Source organism: Galeopterus variegatus, unplaced genomic scaffold, assembly GCF_000696425.1.
Source record: "Galeopterus variegatus unplaced genomic scaffold, G_variegatus-3.0.2 Scaffold5538, whole genome shotgun sequence".
Taxonomy (NCBI): domain Eukaryota; kingdom Metazoa; phylum Chordata; class Mammalia; order Dermoptera; family Cynocephalidae; genus Galeopterus; species Galeopterus variegatus.
The window spans coordinates 75,703-97,906 of record NW_007731649.1 but is presented as its reverse complement, the minus strand read 5'-3'; the positions used below and the strand labels follow the sequence as shown (position 1 = coordinate 97,906).

Sequence of the window (22,204 nt, the reverse complement as noted above, 5' to 3'; positions counted from 1 at the left end):
AGATATGGATAACGGGGGTGGGAGGGGATTTTAAGGTTAGGATTATTCGCTTGGGATGGGTTTGGTACAAACCATGCTAGAATTATGAATTTTTAAAAAGGTATATACAGATAGAGGAGAGAAAATCCAAACTCTGAAATGAATGGGTGCTGTAGCTCTGGGATATTACCCTTATTCTACATGTCTTCAACAATCCATTTCAAGTAATTTCTAACCATGTGGGGAGAAGATGAGTAGGGGAGGGCAAGAGAAAAAAAGATAGTGTATTGAAAAACACATTTTGCCACTTATAGATGTAACTACCATTTGTCTACAAGCCATCTCCATCAAAAAGACTACATCAATATCACAGCAAATGTAAAGGGAATGAAAATGTAGAAAATCCTATCACACTTCTAATCATTCCCAGGAATGCCCTGCCTCTCATCCATTAATAACTGCCTTAGACAAAGGACGTCATATATGAACTACATCCAGATAACAAATCAAATCTTTAACACTTTGAGTAAGTTTCTCATAAATGTCTTTACACCTTCTGGCCTCATTTACCTTTCAAATAAAAACAAATGAATTGAGTATATCATTACAGCTAATGCATTTAAATTCTTTCAGCATTTAAGTGATAGGAGAAGGCCCAAATTGACATCAACTTTCAGCATGGTACTTAGGGTAAGTAAAACAGTAAAAAATGACTCATTTAGAGCTGCCATAACTAAAATTGTTAGTCTACATTATGAATCAGTGGGACGAGAAAATGCATTTGTAGGTTAATGGTTTTAGAAAAACAGTTCAAAAGTGAAAAAGTGAGGTAACGTAAAATATGTTAAATAATCAAAAGGCTGTAAAAAATTATTTGCTTTATTTTTCTACTACTATCCTCACATAATACCAAACCAAGAGGTTGAAAATGAGAAAATCCAGCTAATCAACTGGTTATTTTAAAGAAATATAACTGCATTTTAACATTATACAGTTATGCCTGAATGACATGTACACAATGAGTTTTGACATATTAGTCACAGCCTAAATGACATCTTTAAAAGTAACTGACTTACACAGAAATAAGAATGAGCATTTATTTTTCCTTATTTTGATAAACCTTTATGCGTCTATTTTCCTTTGTCTCTATCCACATATTGATAAATATATTATAGTGAATTTCAAATATGAACATGGTTTGATCAATATAAAAAAATTATAGTACAGTTAATTAATATATTCTATTAAAGGCCTCAATACAAAGAATTGTTTGGTATGTAGACCAAGTCAGAATGGCATGCATTTTTTAAGTGAATACTCCAAATACAGATTTTATCAGCATGAGAAAATAGTGAAAAGAAAGGATATTGATAATATAGGTAAGCTATATTCATGAAGAATTTATAGTAAGACAAATATAACCTGAATATAACTAAAAGCATGTCATATTCTTTTGGGTAAAAAGGCCCTTAAAATATGTTTATACCTATAATAGGTGGTATAATAACATTATATCTACAATATTACAGATTTAATAAAAACTCAATTTATAAGGTTGATTGTTTTCATTCTTTGTTTTAATATACTCATAGATGGTTCTTAGCTTTCCATTCTTAGCACATAAAAAATAGGAAGCGTCTTTCTCTGTAGCAAGTGAACTCAGGAGAAAACTCTTGAATATCTTCTCTGTAGCCCCAATTTCAAGCCAACAGATTAAGTGTCCACATTGTTTGCAACTAAGTCACAGCTGTCTAAATTGCTTCAGAAATGTTTAGCAGATTGCTTTATAGTAGGATAACAAAGTTTGAACCACGGTTTCTTGAATACATCTTGCTGAGAGCTTATCTCATTCAAATGATGAAAGCAGCTGAAGCATGGAATTTGAATCATCCACATTTTGCTCTAATAAAGGAAAATTTTAGGATGCCCTAGTTGTGATAGGCAACACAGTAAAGCAATTGAAATGTGGATCTTATATTTTACACCATTCAAACTGCTTGCATGTGTATGTGGTGATAAGATACTTTAAAAATAAAATTTCATTTGGCGGAGGCTTACAGTTAAACTGTAAAAGCAATACACAGATCATGTGAATTACCAGCATATAAAAATAAATATGCAAATGACTGTAATACTCTTTTCCAAAATAGCATCTTTAATAGAGAACCCTTCATAAGAATCTTTCTAAAGTGACATTTTAAAATCATTTTTATATTTCATAAGCACTTATAACTAGCAGTTATTATTTTTAATTAGAAAATACATGTCTTTACAGCCACACCTGAATAAGTGGTAGATACAAACATAAAGAATGGGTATATATATACACTTCTATTACAAATAAAAAATCATCAATCAAGTTCTCATCAAGAACTCTGTACTCATAATAAGCTTTATATATTATTGAATGCCATGGAGATTACAGAAGTAATATGTTATTTTTTCACTCAAGGAGCTTAAAATCTACTGGGAAACACAAGAGTGAATATAATTGGGTCCTAATGTGTGTAGTTTGCAGATATAACCCAAGTAAATTGCAGATACTCCATAAATATTGTCAAATGAGTGAATGAATTGTAAAAACTAATCTTTGGTTCTTTTCTTTTTCTTTTTTTGAGTTGGATGCTACACTAATAAATAGAGTATTTTGGAACAATTCTACAAATGAAAGTTTGAGAAGAGGGCCTCTTTCAATATCCAACTTGGAATATATGTTCCAATTATTTATTACCAATAAATCTATTGTCATGTATTGCTCCCCCTCAAAAAAATAAACATTTTATTATGCTCATACATTCTATGGTTCAGAAATTTGGACATGGCACAGCAGGGATTGTTTGTTTCTTTTCATGATGTCTGGGGCCTCAAATAGAATGATTACAACAGCTGGAGGTGACTTGAACTGATGGGGGCTGGAATAGAATGGAAAATCTATTACCTTAGTAATAGATCTTTCCTCTCCCTGTCTAATGACTGGGTTGAAATGATTTTAAGGCTGGGCTCAGCTGAGCTTGTTGAACACAACACCTACATATGGCCTCTTCATAAGGCTTTTACTTCTCAAAGAATGGCAGCTGGCTTCTATGAAGGTTCAGGCTAAGAGTATTCTAAGAATTTATGGTCTTTTTGTCATTTTTTTTTTAACTGCTGCAATGAATATATTTGCTCTAGGCCCTAGAGAATCTGATAGCTATAGATTTGGAGCTTACATTTTAAAGCCTGAGAAGTAGAATATTTTACTTATTGCAGAAATCATTGAGTAAAAGTCTATAATGGATAGTAGTGGATACTATGAATCATCCATCAAAATGCATCCTGCCCCTCTTTTTTAGGAAAATAGTTGTGACTGGACCTATGACCACACAATTACAGACTATAATTCTCAGCCTCATTTGAAGCTAGGTGTGGTCAAGTAACTACATTCTCACATATGGAATGTGAGCAGAAATGTCTAATTTTGAGCCTGGGCCTTAAGACACTAGACATATGATTCTCCATGGTCTCTTTTCCATCCCATAAGGTAGATCATGGAGTACCCTGATCCAGCTTCAAACATGCAGTTGAAATTAATGCCATAGTTGATAGTAGAGCAAAAAGACAGAAGGAACCTGGGTCCCCAGATAGCCTCACAGAACACAGCCAGTCTGATAAGTTGGGTTGCTTACCTTGTTCAGTTTTTGTGTGTGAGAGAGAAATAAATTTCAGTGTTTGTTGTATCCTCACACAGTGGAAAAGGGGAAGAGAGCTCCCTGGAGTTTCTTTTGTAAGGGCACTAATCCCATCCATGAGGGCTCCACCCTCATGACCTAATTACCTCCTAAAGGCCTCACCTCCTCATACCACTACATTGGGAGTTAAGATTTCAATATATGAATTTGGGGAATACACAAATATTGTCCTTAACACCGAGGGTTAAAATAAAAAGCTTAACTTCTTAATGGTGGTTTAAAACTTACTTTCTTTTTCATTACTTCAAATACATACAATTCAAAAAGTTAGCATTCATTTAATGATTATGTACCACACTTGGATCCCTTTCAGGAGAACATTTTATATATTTGGAAAAAATTTTCAAATAATCTTATTTGAGATAACAGCTCAGAATCAGAAGAACCTGGTATGGTCAAACTGTAACAGGGAAAGGAAAAGAATTTGCTTATTCTGTTGAGGATGGAAAAGAAAGCTAGACCCAGCATCTGGGTGAAAGGCATCATATCCTATAGTGTAACTCCTCTTAAATCTTTGGTACAAAGTTACTAAATTCATGAAATGCTTGAGGACAGTGGGTTTTGGGGGTAACTGCTTATGGGTTGAGCTCCTGGACCATGGCAATGTAGGCATAATCAAGGAACACAGGTGGTAGGGGAGTGTGTAGGAATATACGTGACAGGAGAGAGAAGCAGGTAAGCATTTGTAAATAACCTGCCACAGAGTTCCATAAATTGGATTTGGGAAAACAGAGGCTCTTGACTTTAGAGGCCATGAAATTGGGTATTAAAGGCAAGCTTACCTAATATATATATATATTTTTAAAGACGACCGGTAAGGGGATCGTAACCCTTGACTTGGTGTTGTCAGCACCACACTCTCCGAAGTGAGCGAACTGGCCATCCCTATATTGGATCCAAACCCATGGCCTTGGTGTTATCACCACCACACTCTCCTGAGTGAGCCACGGGCCGGCCCAAGCTTACTTAATTTTATGAGGGACAGGGAGTCCCTAGCTTACAGCCTAAATTTCTGTAATACACACACACACACACACACAAATATCTACTACATAAGAGATACCGTACTAGGCCATATAAGACACATGGCCCCTTTCTACTGGCTTAAAGTCTACACACACACACACACACACACACACACACACACACAAATATCTACTACATAAGAGATTCCATACTAGGCCACATAAGACACATGGCCCTTTTCTACTGGCTTAAAGTCTGGTAGGAGAACAAGATTATATACAATGACTCCACAGAGAAGAAATTTAAGTGCCCAAATAGGTGTGTAGACAAAGTGCTATGGAAAGATTTGTACCAGGTTTAATATATACTTAATGCTTATAATTTGTACATTTGCTGGGATCATTAGTGAACAATAAGCAGACTAGGTAGAGAAAGAGTCATTGAAAGAGGAGACAGCATCAGTTAAACTGTGTTGCCGATCCTACCTATTTGTACCCTACAGGCAGAACTGTGGTGTCACTCTTTCTCTGAAGATTATCTCCCTGGCTTAATGGCATAGTTAAGGCTGTTTGCTTCAGAAAATATACACATGCACACATGTGCGCACGCACACACACACACACACACACACACACACACACACAGCTAAAGCAAGAAGGGAGATTCATTAGAAGAACACATGGAACCCAAGAACACAGAATAGATTATCTGGACTTGCTAGAAGGCTGGAGCCAACAACTAGTAAGAAGACATTAGTAACCAAGTCTACTACATTTCTTTCACCTTTCTAGGGCCACATATTCTCTCATCTCTGATTCTCTTTGCACACCACTGGGTCCTCCTATCTATTAAATCTATTGCCTTCTCTCCATTTCCACTGCCATGACCTTAGTCTATCGTACCACCCCCTTTTTTTGCCTGCAAAGCTGAAATGGCCACCTGTTCCTCCCCAAAGCTACTCTTGTCCATTTTCAAACTATTGTTCTCTATACTACATCCAGAGTGATTTTTTTAAAATGGAAAATTTATTCATTGGTTTTCCATTGCAGCTATGATAAACATCAAAGTCTTAAACATGTGCAGAATTGGATTACTATTCACCTACATTCTGTACCTTTTGCTGTGTTGCCCCTCTCTGCTGGAGGATTACACAGCCCTGCCCCGTGTTGCTCTCAGGCATGGCAAAGATTTGGCTGTTGGAAAGTGAGAGAAATCTGAGCACACAGTTTAAGAACCAGTGCATGATTTACTACTTTTCTTTTCCTTCTGCCATGACAATGGCAATGTTCCAGATAGAGACTGTTGTTTCATCCTGAGTGCAGAGTGAAGATGACATGAAGCAGTGCCACAGTGGGCATGGAGCATGAGCGATAAATAACTACACCTTACTGTAGACTACTGAGAATCTTTTGAAAGGTTTTGTTACTCAGCAAAACTTAGCCTATCCTGACTGATACATATAGTCTATGAGCTCTTGATTATTACCCCATCTCTTTGTTATAGCTTCACTGGCCTTTTGGTAATTACTAAAGTAGCTCCCTTCTACTTTAGAACATTTATCTACATTATTCTGTTTTCAGAAAGTTCTTTATTTTTTTTTTTTGCCCAGTTAAAATTTACCCATCAGTGAGATTGCAGCTTGAGTATGAATTACTCAGGAAAGGATTCCTTGACTCAGGTTCAAAGTACCCTGGATTTGCCTCCTTTTTCATTGTACCTATTTCACTAACCTACAAGTTCCATGAAGACAACAGACCAGGTATGCTTTGTTAGCTATTATATTCCCAGTGACAGAAAGGAAGGAGTTCTCTTTCTAAAAAGCAGTTGTTTCTGCATCTTTGTACACATGGCAGAAAAAGGTCATCCTAGTCCTAGAACTACAATACCTCCCTCTAGGGCCACCAATTGATCAGCATTCCAATGTTCTATTACCAAATTCTTGGAGACAAAACTGATTGGCTAAACTTGGATATGGTCTGTCAGTGGTCCAGTAATAGTCTACTGGACCATCTTGGTTAAGCAGAGACAACACAGCTACAGACACTTCTCTGGAGATAAGAGGAATTCACAGTGAAGGGGACATGGACTGAGCTGACATCCCAAAAACCATCTGCTACAGTCACTATAGCTGACTCTACCCTTCTGTGTTCTTGACTTTAATAACCTTTTCTCAAAATTATCCACATATAGCATACAAGGGAACAATTTCTACAAGGGGTTTCTTAAGGAAGAAAAGCGTGGGGACCAACACTGTCTTCCTGAGTTTTGCCCCTCCTTTGGGATTCTCTTACTTTGATTACCACTGCCACTTCACTCTGATCTCTTACATGTAAGAAGAGGGTTCGCTCCTCTTTTTTTTTTTTTTTAACACTAACATTGAAAACAACAACTGCAGGAGCAAAACAAAAAGAAAAAAACCCTTGCCTCAATTTTCCATAATACCATAGAGACAAGCTGGAATTTTCAAACACTTTACTAAATGTTAAGCAAGAACAAAAGGAAAATAAACAACGCAAGGCAATAAAAATTGTGGCTCACAAAGGTTTCTGACCTTTTCTCTGGATATTTAGTTCTTGTCTCATTTCACTTAAGATCTAAGGTAAAAGAGGAATCATATCTGACTATCTGAATGTGTTTCAACAGCACAGAAAATGAAAAGAACACAGTTAAGTTAGCTCTGCTACGATTTTTTCTGTAACATTTGTTCCATCTTAAAACGGAAAATAGAGGAATTTTGTATCTAATTATTGTTAACTGAAACTATTTCTATATGTTTGGTCATTTCTACTTCCTAAAGACCCTTAAAATATCTATGGAAAATTTTAAAAGGCACCACATAACTAGTAATATAATCCACATTTTTTTCAAAGGTCTTTAAATTCTTTTTTTAAAAAAAAACTTTCCTCTGTATTATTGTTAATATGAATTATTTTATTTATTTATTTTTTGGCGCTGGCTGGTACAGGAGTGAAACCCTGGACCTTGGTGTTATCGACACCACACCCTTCTCAGTGAGCTAACCAGACAGCCCTATTAATATAAATTATAATGAAACTTGAGGTGAACTGTACTTAGGATTTCCTAAAAACATTTGTAAATAGGGACTGAATACAACTCATCTGAAGCAACATATATGCTTCCATTAAAAGTTTTTCAAGTGTGCTTCAGTTTGATAAATATGATCCAAGTCCTATTATTTTTTTTTCCCTGTGAACAGAGACTATAATCTGGATAACAGCTTTTAGTTTAAACTAATTTGCTGTTTAAACTATCATATTTTCCAGACTATCAAGCGGTTTTCACATTGTATTGGCCTCTCTTTTGTGTTGTACCACCTTTCCCGACACAACTAATCTCAGAAATAATTCCTATAACTTTTAAAACTTTGTATATTTGTTGCTTACATTACGTGTGATATGTAAAATTAAAATTATTTTCAACCCTTGTTTTAGCACTAGAAATATGTAAAATTTAATGTCTTTTTCTATGGCAAAAATTTGAGGGAGTATAATGCTTTGAGTTCAATTTAAATGAGGATTCTAGTTTAAAGTTCTTATAAGCAGCAAGGTGTAGGTTAAAACAAGTAGGGGTGAAAATTAGGAGACGTAGGTTCCAGTCGCCATCTCTGTTACTAAGTAATAAAGTTATTGCTCCAAATTAGCTAAGTTAACTACGGCTTATTTTTTTTCTACCTATAATGAGAGTTATGGTAGACATATCAAATCTCCTCTAGTTCTAAAATTGCATAGTGCTAAAATGTGAACATTTTCTCTCTTATCTAAATCAACTTTTAAAAAGAATGCTCTTATCTAAATCAACTTTTAAAAAGAATGCTCATTCACTGTATATGTAAGCCCTTGCATAGGTGATTATTAATTCCACCATTATTAATCATCTGCTCTGTGCATATGTAAAATATATCTGCATGCATTCAATGTCCCTGAAATGCACATTTAAAATGGTTAAAATGGTAAATTTTATGATATGTATATTTTACCACACACACACACATACATGCAGTCCTTCCCTAACATTTTGTACCTACCATTTAAAATCACAGTATAGCTGTTTGGACACAAGTCTGTTTCCCCAGCGGACTCCCTAGTCAGTCCAGGAATAAGGACACCTTAATCCTAACTGTAATTCCAGGGCCTACTACACTGTCTAGCTCTTAGTTACCCGGGAGAGTAAATATATCCTCGCTTTTCCAAGTTTGCTATTTCATATATTTTAATTATCATTTTCAACCAAGGCGATTCACTAAACATATAAATAGTAGTAAGACTTTTGAAGTTCTGCCAGAAAAACTCTTCACGTATATCGTGAGTTGGGGTTCATAATATGTGGTCACAGAACACTAGATCTTAAATAAATATTTGTTGTATTAATGTATGAGACTTGAAGACAAAAAGATGCACATCAGCCCTACAGATCTTAAAGAAGTATGTCAACTAATGCCCTACCTACGCAGAAATCTACCTTTAAAAAAAAAAACCCTACCACTTTTTCCAGGTAGCTTTTAACAAAGACGTTGTACTTCAGCCTCAAATAATCAAAAGTTAGGCATTTGCCTGGAATATTCACTCTCTGCTCAGACAAAACAAAAGCTTACCCGTTGGAGACTTCGTTCACATTTCTGAATACAACAGTGTCATTTTTAAAAAACCTAAACTTACACTACGTAGTTATATGTTACTAAGTAGACGGCTTAGCTGTTTACCAAGCCAAGGAAAGTTGGCTTTTTTCCATTCCTAAGGCTAATCCTGCCCCACCCCACCTCAGTTAAATTCAGTTAAAACAATTCAAGAAGGCAGCTAATTAAATTCTGAGCTCAGTAGATTTCTCTAGCCCAAGCCATAGTATTACGGTGCTCGAGGAAAAAGCAATCTAAAAGCTGTGCATTAAAAGTTGCCAGGGATACAGCCGCTCACATTTCTTGAAAAGTACAGACCACACACCAGTTTCGCCAGCCCTGTACCTTGGCGGTCAAGAAGGCGCGCTGGGGTGGAGGCGAGCAAGAGGCAATATTATTCGCTCGGGTCGACGGGGGAAGGGGGACAGGAGAATAACCTATAAGATGTGAGTCTCGAAGCCCTTTGGTTTGTGGAGGTTAGAAAGGGGCCTATTTAAGTTAGGCCCAAATTTCGGCAAGAAGAGAGAAGGTGGAACTGGAAACAAACAAAACAAAACAGCTAGCAGGCTCCCGAGTTCTAGCGTTCACGGTGGGGCCGTTAAACGCAGCCGGAAAGTGGGCGTGTGTTTTCTTCCCCTTCCCGCCTCCCTAGAGACGCGAGCCCAGTCCTTTCCCCTCATTTTCACCCCGGCCCAGTCCAATGGCTGTTCCCGCCCCCAGCGCAGCTCCATCCTCGGGGTCCCCTCCGCCTCACCTCCCCCGCCCGGCGAGAGGTGGTGGCTGCAGCCGTCACGTGTGCGGACAGCCGCCAAGTGAGGCCGCTTTTGCGACGCGGTGACAGCCAAATGGTGCGACAGGAGGAGCGCAGCCGCGGCCGCAGCGCCCCTACGGAGAGGCTTGAGGCGGCTCCTGGCGTCGCCCAGAGGGAGCGACTGAGCGAACAGAGTCCGGCGCGGGCAGCGACGGCGGGCGGGCGGGCGAGCGGGCGGCGAGGGGGAGACTGCAAGGAAGCAAGTCAAAGAAATAAGAAATTTTAAACAGAGGGAGCGACTGAGCGAACAGAGTCCGGCGCGGGCAGCGACGGCGGGCGGGCGGGCGAGCGGGCGGCGAGGGGGAGACCGCTACGAATGCCCTCGCTCCCCGCTGCTCTCGATGAACCGGGCGGAATAAGCCGCGCCTCCAGGAGGGGCTGCGCCTCCATGAATCTCTAGTTTTTTTTCTTTCTCTCCCCGCTCCTTGCCCCCACTCCCCGAGTCCTGCCCTGCTTTCTCCCTTCGCCAGCGGCGGCCGCGTCCAGGTGCGGAGTCCAGAGAGGAGCGCAATGGCGTCCAACCCCGAACGGGGGGAGATTCTGCTCACGGAGCTGCAGGTAAGGGCCGCGGCCCGGCGGGAGGCGCCGGCGGAGGAGACAGGGAGAAAGTCTGGCGCGGGCTCGGCGACCGAGGGAAGCCCTGCGGCCGCCCGCGCCCGTCGGCCGCTAAGTGCGGAAACTCGGGGATGTCACTCGGGAACCGCTTTCCTCCGTAGCCGGACCCTCTCCCTCGCCGAGGTCCGGCCTGCCGCCGCTTTCATTTGATTCTATCTACCATAGGGGACCTTATCACTGCCGGCTGCCTGCAGCCCTGCTGCAGCCGAAGCCTGCGCTCACCCGGTGCCCGGAGTGACCAGCCCACCGCCCCCTCCTTTGGTGTCAGAGCGGCCCGCGAACGCCCCTGCCTCCCCCTCCCTCCGCCCGGCCGGGCCCCGCCCGGCCTTTCCTCCTGCACCGCTCCTTAAACTCCTTTGAATGACTCCCAAGTTGTTTTCTCGTCCCTCCCCTTCCCCCTCAGGCTCTGCACAAAGAGCGCCCCCATAACTTCCAGCCCCCAGACAAGTGGGGTTTTTTGTTTTGTTTTGTTTTGTTTTTAATAAAACGAGTCTCTCCAAAGTGCTTGCTTCGCTTCACCAGCCCTCTTCAGGTGACTGAATTTCTTTCTTCTGATTTGAGGGCTACCTTTTTTTTCTTTTTTACCAAGTGATAGATATATGGTCCCTTTCTCGGAGACCCCTGCTCAGATCCGGAAGCTCAGATGCTGATGCTTTTCAGACTTTCATTTTCCCTCCCATTTGAACACCAAAGAAAGAACTACAGAAGTTGTTTACAAATGGGAAAGCAGTCGACTAAGGGAAGACGTTGGGCACCACATGTCTGCAGAAGATGAAGATAAAATATAGATCCCTTAATTAGTTAAGTCCATATCGAGTAGCAATATCATTCTTTTCCATTTCCAGCTAAATATTTGATGATGTAGGCACGATTTTTGTTTTTAGATCTCTGTGGTGTACTAGGGACTTAAGCTACTCTGTTGGGTTTATTTTTCATTGCTTTGGAGTGTTCCAGAGATCTTTACATCTGGGTTAAAATTTTATGCTTGTTTTTTGACATAAACTTATTTTGATTTGTTTTTAATATAGTCATCTTTTAGCTACCTGAAGATTGGAGATGGCAATTAAAAGAAGGGGAAAAAAAATAGCGTTTGCTTTCTTTTTTGTGGATTAGGTAGTTAGTTTTTTTAAAAAAGGCTAAATCTAGAAACTGGTTGATTTTTTATGATGTCTAAGTTAAGTATTGCAGCTGCATCAAAATTTCTTGTTTAAATGCTTTTTTCGAAAGATCCCTATATAAATTTGGTTTGTTGTGCAGTCAGATGTAAATCTGAAAGCATTGCTGTAATACTTGATATTTCCTCCACAAAAATAGAAATTTCAACAAGGTACACAAGTGCACTGTTGCAAATTTGGGATCCTTTGGAAATGCAAAGCTGAATTTCAAACCATTGAAAATGTTGCTATATATTATTTTAATTATAGTTAGCTTTTTATAAGCAGGTCTTATAGCATACCACATTTGTTAAATGAATGGAATTTGTTATTTTATTAATTTACATGAGCTTTTAAAATGAAGATGGATTGAGGCACATTGGAAATACTTTACATTGCCTAGTCTTGAAAAACATGCTTTGGTTTTGACTGAGAAAAAGCCATTAAAATGACAGCAGCATTTTTCTTTTGAATTGAACGGCATTAGAGTTATAAAGTATTTGGCATTCTTTTTTGTATTTTATAGAAAGTTGGCATAAAAAACACTTAGTTTGGCACTGGAACTAAAAACATTTTCATGTGTATTAAAATACAACCTTTAGGATCTTTTATTTAATAAGATCAGTTTTGGCAATAGCAAGGAAGCAAGTCAAAGAAATAAGAAATTTTAAACATGACAATTTAAAAAATGGGACGAAAGTAGGGGAACACCTAATCTAAAGTTGAGTTTTAAATCAACTAAAATATAACTTCCTCCAGAAGAAGAATAGTTCTTATTAAGTGTTACCTAATAAGTTGTCTGTATATCCAGGGCATTTTTCTTGATTTATTTGACTTTCAGTTGTTCTTGCATTTAAACTTTCTCGTGTTTATTAAAGTATTTGAGAACATTATTTATATCAGCATGTAAGATAAATAGGCATACAATTTGCTTCATCTAGTATATCCATCTATTCAAACATTTTATTATTTCATTGGGTCATGAAACTAGTATTTAGTAACCAAATATTTATCAAACTTTTATTTTCAGAATCAGTTTTTTAAAAGCTTCTAAATTGTTTAAATCTATTTCAATTGAAAAATTATTTAATATGAAATTCTTAATACTTCTGTGTCATACAGATTTTAAGCAGTTAAATAGGTTAAGTAGCCAATTTTAAAATGTGTTTAATAGTTAAAAGCTGTTACTTTGCTATATCTTGTCTTAGTAATACTTGTTTCACTCTGAAAGTTACATATTACAACCTGATTTTAATGAGATTGATACTGATTTAGAAACATAACCAATTTTTAATTACTTTTTCGAATTATATTACAGAATTTGAAATACTTTATTACTTGAGCTGGAATTGGCTTGTTAATAACCTCTGGTTGTGGAAAGACAAAACTAAGAAAATCTGAAACTATAGTACTTTGTCTTGTTAATTACTGTAATGTTTGTATGAATATGGAGTAATGTTTCTAACTCTTGCTGGTAGTTCAGGAGACTTATTCAACAAGGAAGCATTAGTAAAAGTACATACAGACTTTGATGGCTACAGGCTTCAAGGTGTAAGGAAGAGTATTTGCTGTAGTAAAAATAAAAATAGGCTATTTAAAACTGTAAACTTAATTGGCAATTTTTAATTTTTATCCCATACGTAATTTGTAGTGTTGTATTCTCTTTATTTTTTATTTGAAGCCTAGCAAGAAACTTAGATATTTTTGTGAGGCCAAAGAAACTGAAGTTTATTTCCGAGGAAACTGCATTAATGAAAACTATAAAGAATCTCAAAATGAAAATGTTGGCTACCACAGTAATTTTATAGAATACAGAACCAAATAATGAACAGTATACTAGTAAAGTTACTTTATTGATTATGGAGATTCATCTCCATCAAAATGCCCAATAAGTGTTGGGCTGGGAATCTTAAGTTACATTTTCAGCATAACTTATTTAGGTAGAGGTAACTTGCTCAAGTGGGAAGGTTGAGGTAGTTAGCCCTAAATTACAGGCGTTAATTTTAGCAGTTATTGAGTATCTACCAAAGCTATATAGGAGGATATAAAGATGACAGGGTAGTTTTTTTATTTTTTAGAAGAGAGTACAAATAACATTTATTGATTATTTGCTGCATATCAGACATTCATTGTACTTAGTACCCTATATACCTTAGTTGATCTTCACAACAAGCCAGTAAGGTGGATGTTGCTATTTTCATTTTAATCAGGAAACTAGGTTCAAGAATGTTAAGTAAATTGCCTGTGGTCACAGTGTAAGTCTGAGTTTGAACTCAGGTCTATATATTTCATGCCACACCATTCTTTAAGCTAGCACAGTTCTGTGGACCCATAAATGTTTTACATTTCAGAGTTATAGTTTTGTGACCTTTCTAAAAATTGGCCAAAAAATGTAATTAACCAGAGTTAACTTTAATATAAATTTTATACTTCTTGTTAGATCCCTGTATAATAAGGAAAAATGATTTCCACATTGTTTGGTAGTCTATTATTTAGCTGTCCTTTTTATTGTGAATAAGGTGTAATATTCCACAGAGAATAACAGTTCAAGTAATCCTTTGGCAGGCTTTCTTAAAAATTACTGTTCCTGATGAAAGGTGTCAAGTGTTTCCTAAAAACCTCCCCAAAGACTTAGCATTTCTCTGTAAACTGTTCATAGGATAAATTTTGCTTTAAAATTTTAAGCTCATGTATTGCCTAGCTCTGTGTTTGGCACTTAGTAGGTTCTGAATAAATTGATGAGAAGGCTCCATTTGTCATCTGGAATGAGGAATGTCTAGACTGTTTTAAAAGCATTCGTTATTATCATTGATGAAAAAATTACCTAGTTTTCTTTAATTTACACTTCTAATCTCTTCTTCCAAAAATATTCCCTGAAAAGTACAAAAAGAATTTCTACAGTAGATATGTTACACTTACATACAGCACCCTGGTATTTTTTTACCCATTTGATGGGAAATTAGGAGGTGGCATCTAATTTTGCAGTGATACTGGAAAGTGGAAGATCTGAGTTGGGAGGATTAAGATTTTAGGGTGGTTTGGGGGAATGTAGCATGAGAAGGTAAGCAAATTGATAAGACAGATTTTATAGTTTTTTCAAATAACTGCATTTTTTATAAATGCAGTGTACATTTATTGTAGAAAATCAGGAAAGTGTAGAAAAGCACAAAAGAAAATAAAAGTTGCTGTAGTTCTGTCACTTAGAGATAACTGAAAGACTTTTTCAACTTAAAAGCACAATGGCATTTGAGTCTGTCTCCTCTTTTCCTTCTTCATCTCATTTTACTTATTAGAATTTTGAAGAAAAATGAGGTTCATAGAGTTTTAAGATAGAAATCAATTATAGGTTAAAAATTTTTTTCTTGCTCTGGTTCTAGATAAGTGGACCTAACTAGCTTTATTGACTTTTTTAAGAGAACCTCAAAGTATTTTGATTTTGAATCTGTGTTTTGAAATATAGTTAAGAAAAGTGGATTTACTATGGATTTAGTAATGGACAATGATACATAGCAACCGCTCTTTGAACAATAAATCAATACACTGTGGTTTTTCAGCTTAGATTTGATTATTGCTACTCTTATAAAATCTGCAGTGTTTATAATTTGTAGTGCATACGTTAGTGAATTCAACACACATCATTAAGTAACTTGCCAAACATTTATCGACTACCTAGGTAAAAGTCTCTGTGCTGAAACTATTGTTATTAAATGATGACTCTAAAATGGATCATATTTTCCAATCATCTCTCATTAGTGTAGTAGAGGTTCTGATCTCCTTCAACTCCTCCCATTCCCATATCATCAGTGCTGAAATAGAGAGAGGTAGGGGCACCTTCTAGACATTATCTTTTTACCCCAGTGCTTAGCGTCTGATTCATTGGGCTTTTCTTTTCCTGCTTTTCAAATTCAGCAGTGGTAAATTTTCATGTCATTCATCAGGTTATTTCTATGTCTACTTTTAAACAAATGTGAACAGTGCAATAGTTTGTAGAGTTGAATATCACTTTAAATAATGTTACTTCCATAAGCGTAAATGATATTTGAATAAAACAGTTAATTCTGCATCAATGCTTAGTAAAATGTGCTGTGTTGAACAATTGTCAAATGTGTATTATTTCAAAAATCAATTTTACTCTAACAAAATATGACATTTAATATGATTAACTTTTTTTTTTTTTTTGTCTTTTGTCTTTTTCCGTGTCCGGCAACGGATCGCAACCCTCAGTGTTGCACCTGTACCGGACCAGGGACCGGCAACGGGATTGCAACCCTCGGTGTTGCTCCCGCGCCTCGCTCAGCCAGTGAACAGGAACCGGTCTGTATGTGGGATCCGAACCCTCGGCGGGAGCGCCGCCGCGCTTCCCAAGCGGCGCACTATCCAGTGCGCCACTGGGCCGGCCCCAATATGATTAACTTTTGATATACAGTGGAGTTCAAACTTGACAGCAAAGTTAGGAAGTTGGAAAGTAACAGCTTTAAAAAGGTATTTAAAATTTCAAGTGGGAAAAACATACTAATGAAAAGGTAATTTCTAATTTCTTAGAAAAACAGAAATAGAGAACATTTATCTTGATACCCATCTAGTTCTCTTAATTTTTTCTGATTAATTTGAAACTAGTTTTATGAGTATTATCACATTTGCTTTTTAAAAATTAAATTTGTGTAACATTATATAGATAAATATTGTCTGTAAATAATGAAGAACAGGAAATCTGGGAAGAGTGTACTTGATAATAAACACCTTAAATTTAAAGGTAAGTGTCAAAGTGCTACATTATAAAAATGAGCTGATAGACAAGAATTATGTAATAGATACTGTTATTAGGATTTATCCATTTTAGAAGTGTGGCAGATTACTTTGTCTAATTGGTTAAAACTTTACTGCCCTGGCTCACAAGCACCTTAATTTATTGGAAAATAGTTCTGACAGGATTTGGAGTTTATTTTTGATTATAGAAGACATATTTACGATCCAATACATGTGTTGGATATCATATATTTTACACATTGATCATACTGTTTTCCCTTCCTATAATTGCCATGTTAGGTATTCTCTAAGGAGGTGATTATTCTGCCTCTTTCAGAATTTTCATTGAACAAATTTCATGCAATTTTTAGAAGTTTTTTCTTTTATTAAACCTCAGATACTCTGCATTGGATTAATCATTATCTGTCTATCATTATAATAATTACTCATGGACCACTGCTTCCCGACCTCCTCCCCCCCAAAAAGCTAGGAATTTAATTTATATTTAGTTTTTCTCCATTCCGTCCTCCCATGTCTACCTTCTTGTCAACCCAGGTAATTACCTTTAGTCCTGTGTTCACTCTCTTCCTTATATAGTTTTGTTGGATATGTAATTCTTTTATTTTCATAGTTTTTACAGTGTTGAATATAATCTTTTTGAACTTGGTGTCACACCTATTATAGCTAAGATTCACTCATTATTGCATGTTGCTATGAATAGTCATTCATTTTAATTGCTGTATAATAATTCATTGAGGAAAGTATTTTTATATTTATCCACTCTCCCTTGTTGGACATTTAGTTATTTTCTGGTTTTTGTAATTGTGAACAAAGATACTATAGACATTCTGTACGTTTCCTATTGTATATATGTAAGAGTTTCTATTAATTATATACCTAGAGGTAGAATTGCTGCCTCACAGGGTAGTTGAATGCTCAACTTTAAGAGATGATATGGAACTTTTAGTGTGATTGCACCAATTTATATTTATATCAGCAATATATAAGAGATAAAAGATCCCTTGGTTTTCCATCCTCTCCAACACTTAATATGTCTTTTTTAATTTTTACAGATCAAAAAGATGTAAAATATTGTGTTATTGTGACCTTGATGTGCATTTTCCTGGTTGTCATTGATATAGAACATTTGTTTTTATGTTTTCTGGCCTTTTATGTTTTCTCTTCAGTGAAATTCCTGTTCTTGTCTGTTGCCTATTTTTCTGTTTTCCTTATTGATTTATAAGAGTTCTTTATATTCTTTATGTTAATCCTCTGTGTGTATTGTGAATGTCTTCTCTCAGTTTCTAACTTGTGTCTTTTTTATTCTCTTTTAGGGGGTTTGTGAGAGGGACAGTTTTAAGTGTTTTACCTTTTTTATCAAATATTCTGAATAATTTACATCATTGTGATTGACCAACTTGCGTTGTTGTAGATTTGGCATAAAAAGGGTAAAATTATGCAGTTTATATCCCATAGATTTGTAAGCTATCCAAAAGAACAACCACAGAAAGTTGTGTAAAATACTGGATTGCTAGACACACAAATGCTAGTTCAATTAAACAGTAAATGTGGAAGCAAAGAAATAGTGAAAATTATATATGTAAATAGTCCATCACCTGCTCATTTTCCCATTTCATATCTCTTCGGTGCAAACTACTAATATTATTATTAGTCATTATTAATATTTTATTCCTTTGTTTGAAGGACAGTATATTCAAAGTATAGGATTATGTGAGTCAGTTAATCAGGTATTTGCATAGCTTGCCAATAAAGTGCTGGAGTTGATCAGATTTAATATTATATATGAAACAGAAAATACTATTTTTCTCTTGCACTACTCACTAGTATTTACAAACCTAGAATCCTAAATGCAGTTTTTGTCATTGCTGTGTCACCCTTGGATGAAAGGAAAATTCTTAATTAGAATTGAAGTCAGTTTGTCCATCTTTTTTTTCTTTTTTGAAATTGCTTTTTATGCTTTGTTTACAAAATTGTTCCTTACCCAGGTTTAAACATAGTCATTTATATTTTCTATTCAGAGTTTTGGAGTTTTATTTTTTATATATAAGTCAGCCCATCTGGTGTTTTTATTTTTTAATAGGCTTTATTTTTAGAGCAGTTCTAGGTTCACAACAAAATTGAGAGGAAGGGCCAGAGATTTGCCATATCCCCCCTGTTCCCACACGTGCACAGCCTCCCTCATTGTCAACATCTCTACAAGAGTAGTATATTTGTTATAATTGATAAGCCCGCATTGATGCATCGTAATCACCCAAAATCCATAGTTTACATTAGCGTCACTCTTGGTGTTGTACATTCTGCAGGTTTGTACAAATGTATAATGACATATATTTACCATTATAGTACATACAGAGTAGTATCACTGCACTAAGAATCCTCTGTGTGGAGCATGAATAGGTGGACCTATTCATTCCTCCCTCCCTTGCATCCTCTGGCAATCACTGATCTTTTCAGTTTCTGTAGTTTTGCCTTTCCCACAATGTCATATAGTTGGAATCATGCAGTCTGTAGCATTTTCAGATTGGCTTCTTTCACATATTAGTATGCATTGAAGTTTCCTCCATGTCTTTTCATGGCTTGATAACGCATTTATTTTTAGTACTGAATAATTTGCCTGGATGTACCACAGTTTATTGTTCACCTACTGAAGGAATCTTGGTTGCTTCCAAGTTTGGGCAGTTATGAATAAAGCTGCTGTAAACATTTGTGAGCAGGTTTTTGTGTGGACACAAGTTTTCAACTCCTTTGGGTAAAGACTAAGGAGTGCAACTGTTGGATTGTATGGTAAGAATACATTTGGTTTTGTAAGAAACTGTCAAACTGTTCTCCAAAGTGGCTGTACCATTTTGTATTCCCACCAGCAGTGAAGAGGAGTTTCTGTTGCTCCTCATCCTCTCCAGCATTTGGTGTTCATAGTCTTGTTCTGGACTTTGGCTGTTCTAATAAGTGGGTAGTGGCATCTTGTTTTAATAGAGTTAATTTTTGAATATTGAGTAAGGTCTGAGTTATTTTTTATTGTTTAAAATATTATTTTGAAATGTATATCAAACTCCTTTATAATGTAAATTTAAAATAGAGTACTTTTTAGCTTTTAGGACAGAAACATCTCCGAATTGCTTTATTTGATTAATTGTTGCAAGTTAAAGTTAAGGTTACATCATACTAGGTTATGTAATGAACCATACCTGAAGTTATCTTTACCTAGCTCATTAGTAGCTCACTTTTCCCATATAATATCAGTTTGTGGTTCTTTTTTTTTTTTTTTTTAAATCCCTTGAAGCCTTGGGTCAGTAAAGGTGATCATTGATTTACCTCTTGATTCTCATCACAGTAGTCTAGCAGTTGTAGCTCAAGGTCATCTGACCTCCTTTTGTTCTCAGCAAATCACTCACCTAGTCACTGCCTCTAATGAATGATACATGGTATTCAACAGTATGAGTTTCCTGAACTTTCCTTGTCTTTACTTTAAAATTTCTTGGAAGTTCAGCCATTCTTTTTTTTTTTTTTTTTTCCCTTCTTACCTAATTTTAAGAACAAATTGTTTCACCTTGCTAAGGCTATACCTTCCTGGACCTCTGCTTCCTCTGAAATATCATGTTTTACACTTTTGCAGGATGGGGTTTTCATTCTCCCCTGGCTGTTTACTTAAAAATAAGTTCACATCCTTCATGTTTTTGTTATACTCTTTAATACTGTTGTTCCTTCAAACTTCTTTCTTTTCATCATCACTCTTTTAAAGAAACTTCTTAGTTACTTTTATTTTCTACTATTTACTTAACTTTCTCAAATATGACTTCTGTCTCAATTATTATGTTGAAATTATTCTCTTAAAGACACTGATGACCTCCTTAGAGGCAATTGATACTGCTTTAGCTTCCTGAAACTGTATTGTTTAAAATTAAGCTTTGAGGACCCTGCACAATATTACTTTATTTCCTCCTACCTGCCTTTATTTGCTACTGCTGCTTTCTTTTAATAATTCCTTTCCTACTTTAAATGTTCCACCCTTGTATTTCCCATCTAATTTATCCTTCAAATTAACCACCCAAATCTACCTAATCACCAAAACCTTGTTTTGTCAGAGTTGCAAGGAATAGAGACCCATCTAAATAAGCTTAATCAAAAATTGGATTTATTGGAAACTACAGGGACATCTCACTTATTAACAGAAGGTTAGGATGTATAGCCAAGTCCCATGAGTACTAAAAAGGACACTGGATGCTTTCTTTTCTCCTAGAGCTACGTGTTCTCTTTTGTCTTCAAGTATGTACAGTATACTGTTTTATATTTCCTCTGTATACTGGTTCTCCTTGCCGTCCTTGTATGTGGCCCTCGAATGGCTCTCTTGACTTCTGAATTTATGTTAATTCTACGAGTCCAATGCCCACAGCTAACTGATTTACTTACACTGTGTCACAATTCCAAATTCTTGGATGAGAAGATCTGATTGGCCCTACTCAGTCAGTGGAACATGCACTCCTGAACCAGTCAACTATGGCAATGGAGGGATGGGGTTCTCTAGTTCCTTTCTAGCTCCACTATGGCTTCAAAGACCCTTCTGTGAGAAAGCGATAAGATACTATTCTCTGAGAAGGGAGTATAGGTTGGGAGAGCACTTCTGCTTAAACTCTGTTAGTGATTATAGAATAAAGTATATCAGACCTTCCATCACCCAGCCCCTATCGATCCTTTCATATTTTTCTCCCTATATGTCTTACACTTTGGCATATTAAGCTATTTGCAGTTCTTTGAACTGTGCTGCGTTTTTATACTTCTGTATCTTTGGGTATGCTGTTTCTAATTTTAAGAATGCTAATATTGCTTGTCTGCCTGAACAGCATTTTACAAATTGGACGGTCCTTAAAATACTGCTAAGAAAAATATATTCATTGGATATATGAATATATTCATATAATCAAGAAAAATTTTACTTAAGATACATTTTTGATAAATAAATAAATTTAGCGAATTGGTCATGCAGCATTTTGATCCATTTGCAAATTAGCCTCTTTCCCATTTTGTAGCTCCTGTTATTGAATATATCATGCAGTGTGGTAATTAATTGTTAAATTTCATGTATCTCTATGACTTTCAAGGCAGGAACTAGGTCTTACTCATCTTTTTGTCCTTAACACCTGGCATATGGCTAATGGTTTATAAATGCTTGAATAAATAAATGAACAGATTCTTTTTATTCTATGAACAATCTACCAAACCTGACTTCTAAATTTCTAAAGTCTGTCATTCTTCCCCTGGTTGCTCATGCTAGAAATCTGCTGCTCATTTTTATTTGACTATTGCCTCAGCCTCTTCATTTGATTATTCTGCTTATGTATCTTGGATTCATTCATTACTTTGCCACTGTCCAAGTGTGGGCCCATATCATTTGGATCATTACAATATTTTGATATTCCATTGCTATCTCTTTAGTCTTCTTCTGTTTTTGTTTAGACTATGTACAATAGCTAGATTAAGAAGTTGTTGCTTGCATTTAGTGACTTCTTACTGCCTGTGGGAAATAGTCATAATTTTTTTTAGCTCAGAACACCAA

General features: G+C 36.3%; 1 protein-coding gene across 1 annotated transcript in view; it reads left to right on the top strand.

The window, feature by feature from the left end:
- Positions 1-10,405: 10,405 nt before the first annotated feature.
- The window catches only part of LOC103605011 (serine/threonine-protein kinase N2-like), a gene marked incomplete at its 3' end in the record, with an annotated part of 59,140 nt that continues 47,341 nt past the window's right edge, over positions 10,406-22,204 (top strand). Inside the window, exon 1 of the mRNA XM_008589594.1 lies at positions 10,406-10,675. Within this exon, the coding sequence (XP_008587816.1) occupies positions 10,628-10,675 (48 nt within the window). The remainder of the gene's footprint in view (positions 10,676-22,204) is intronic.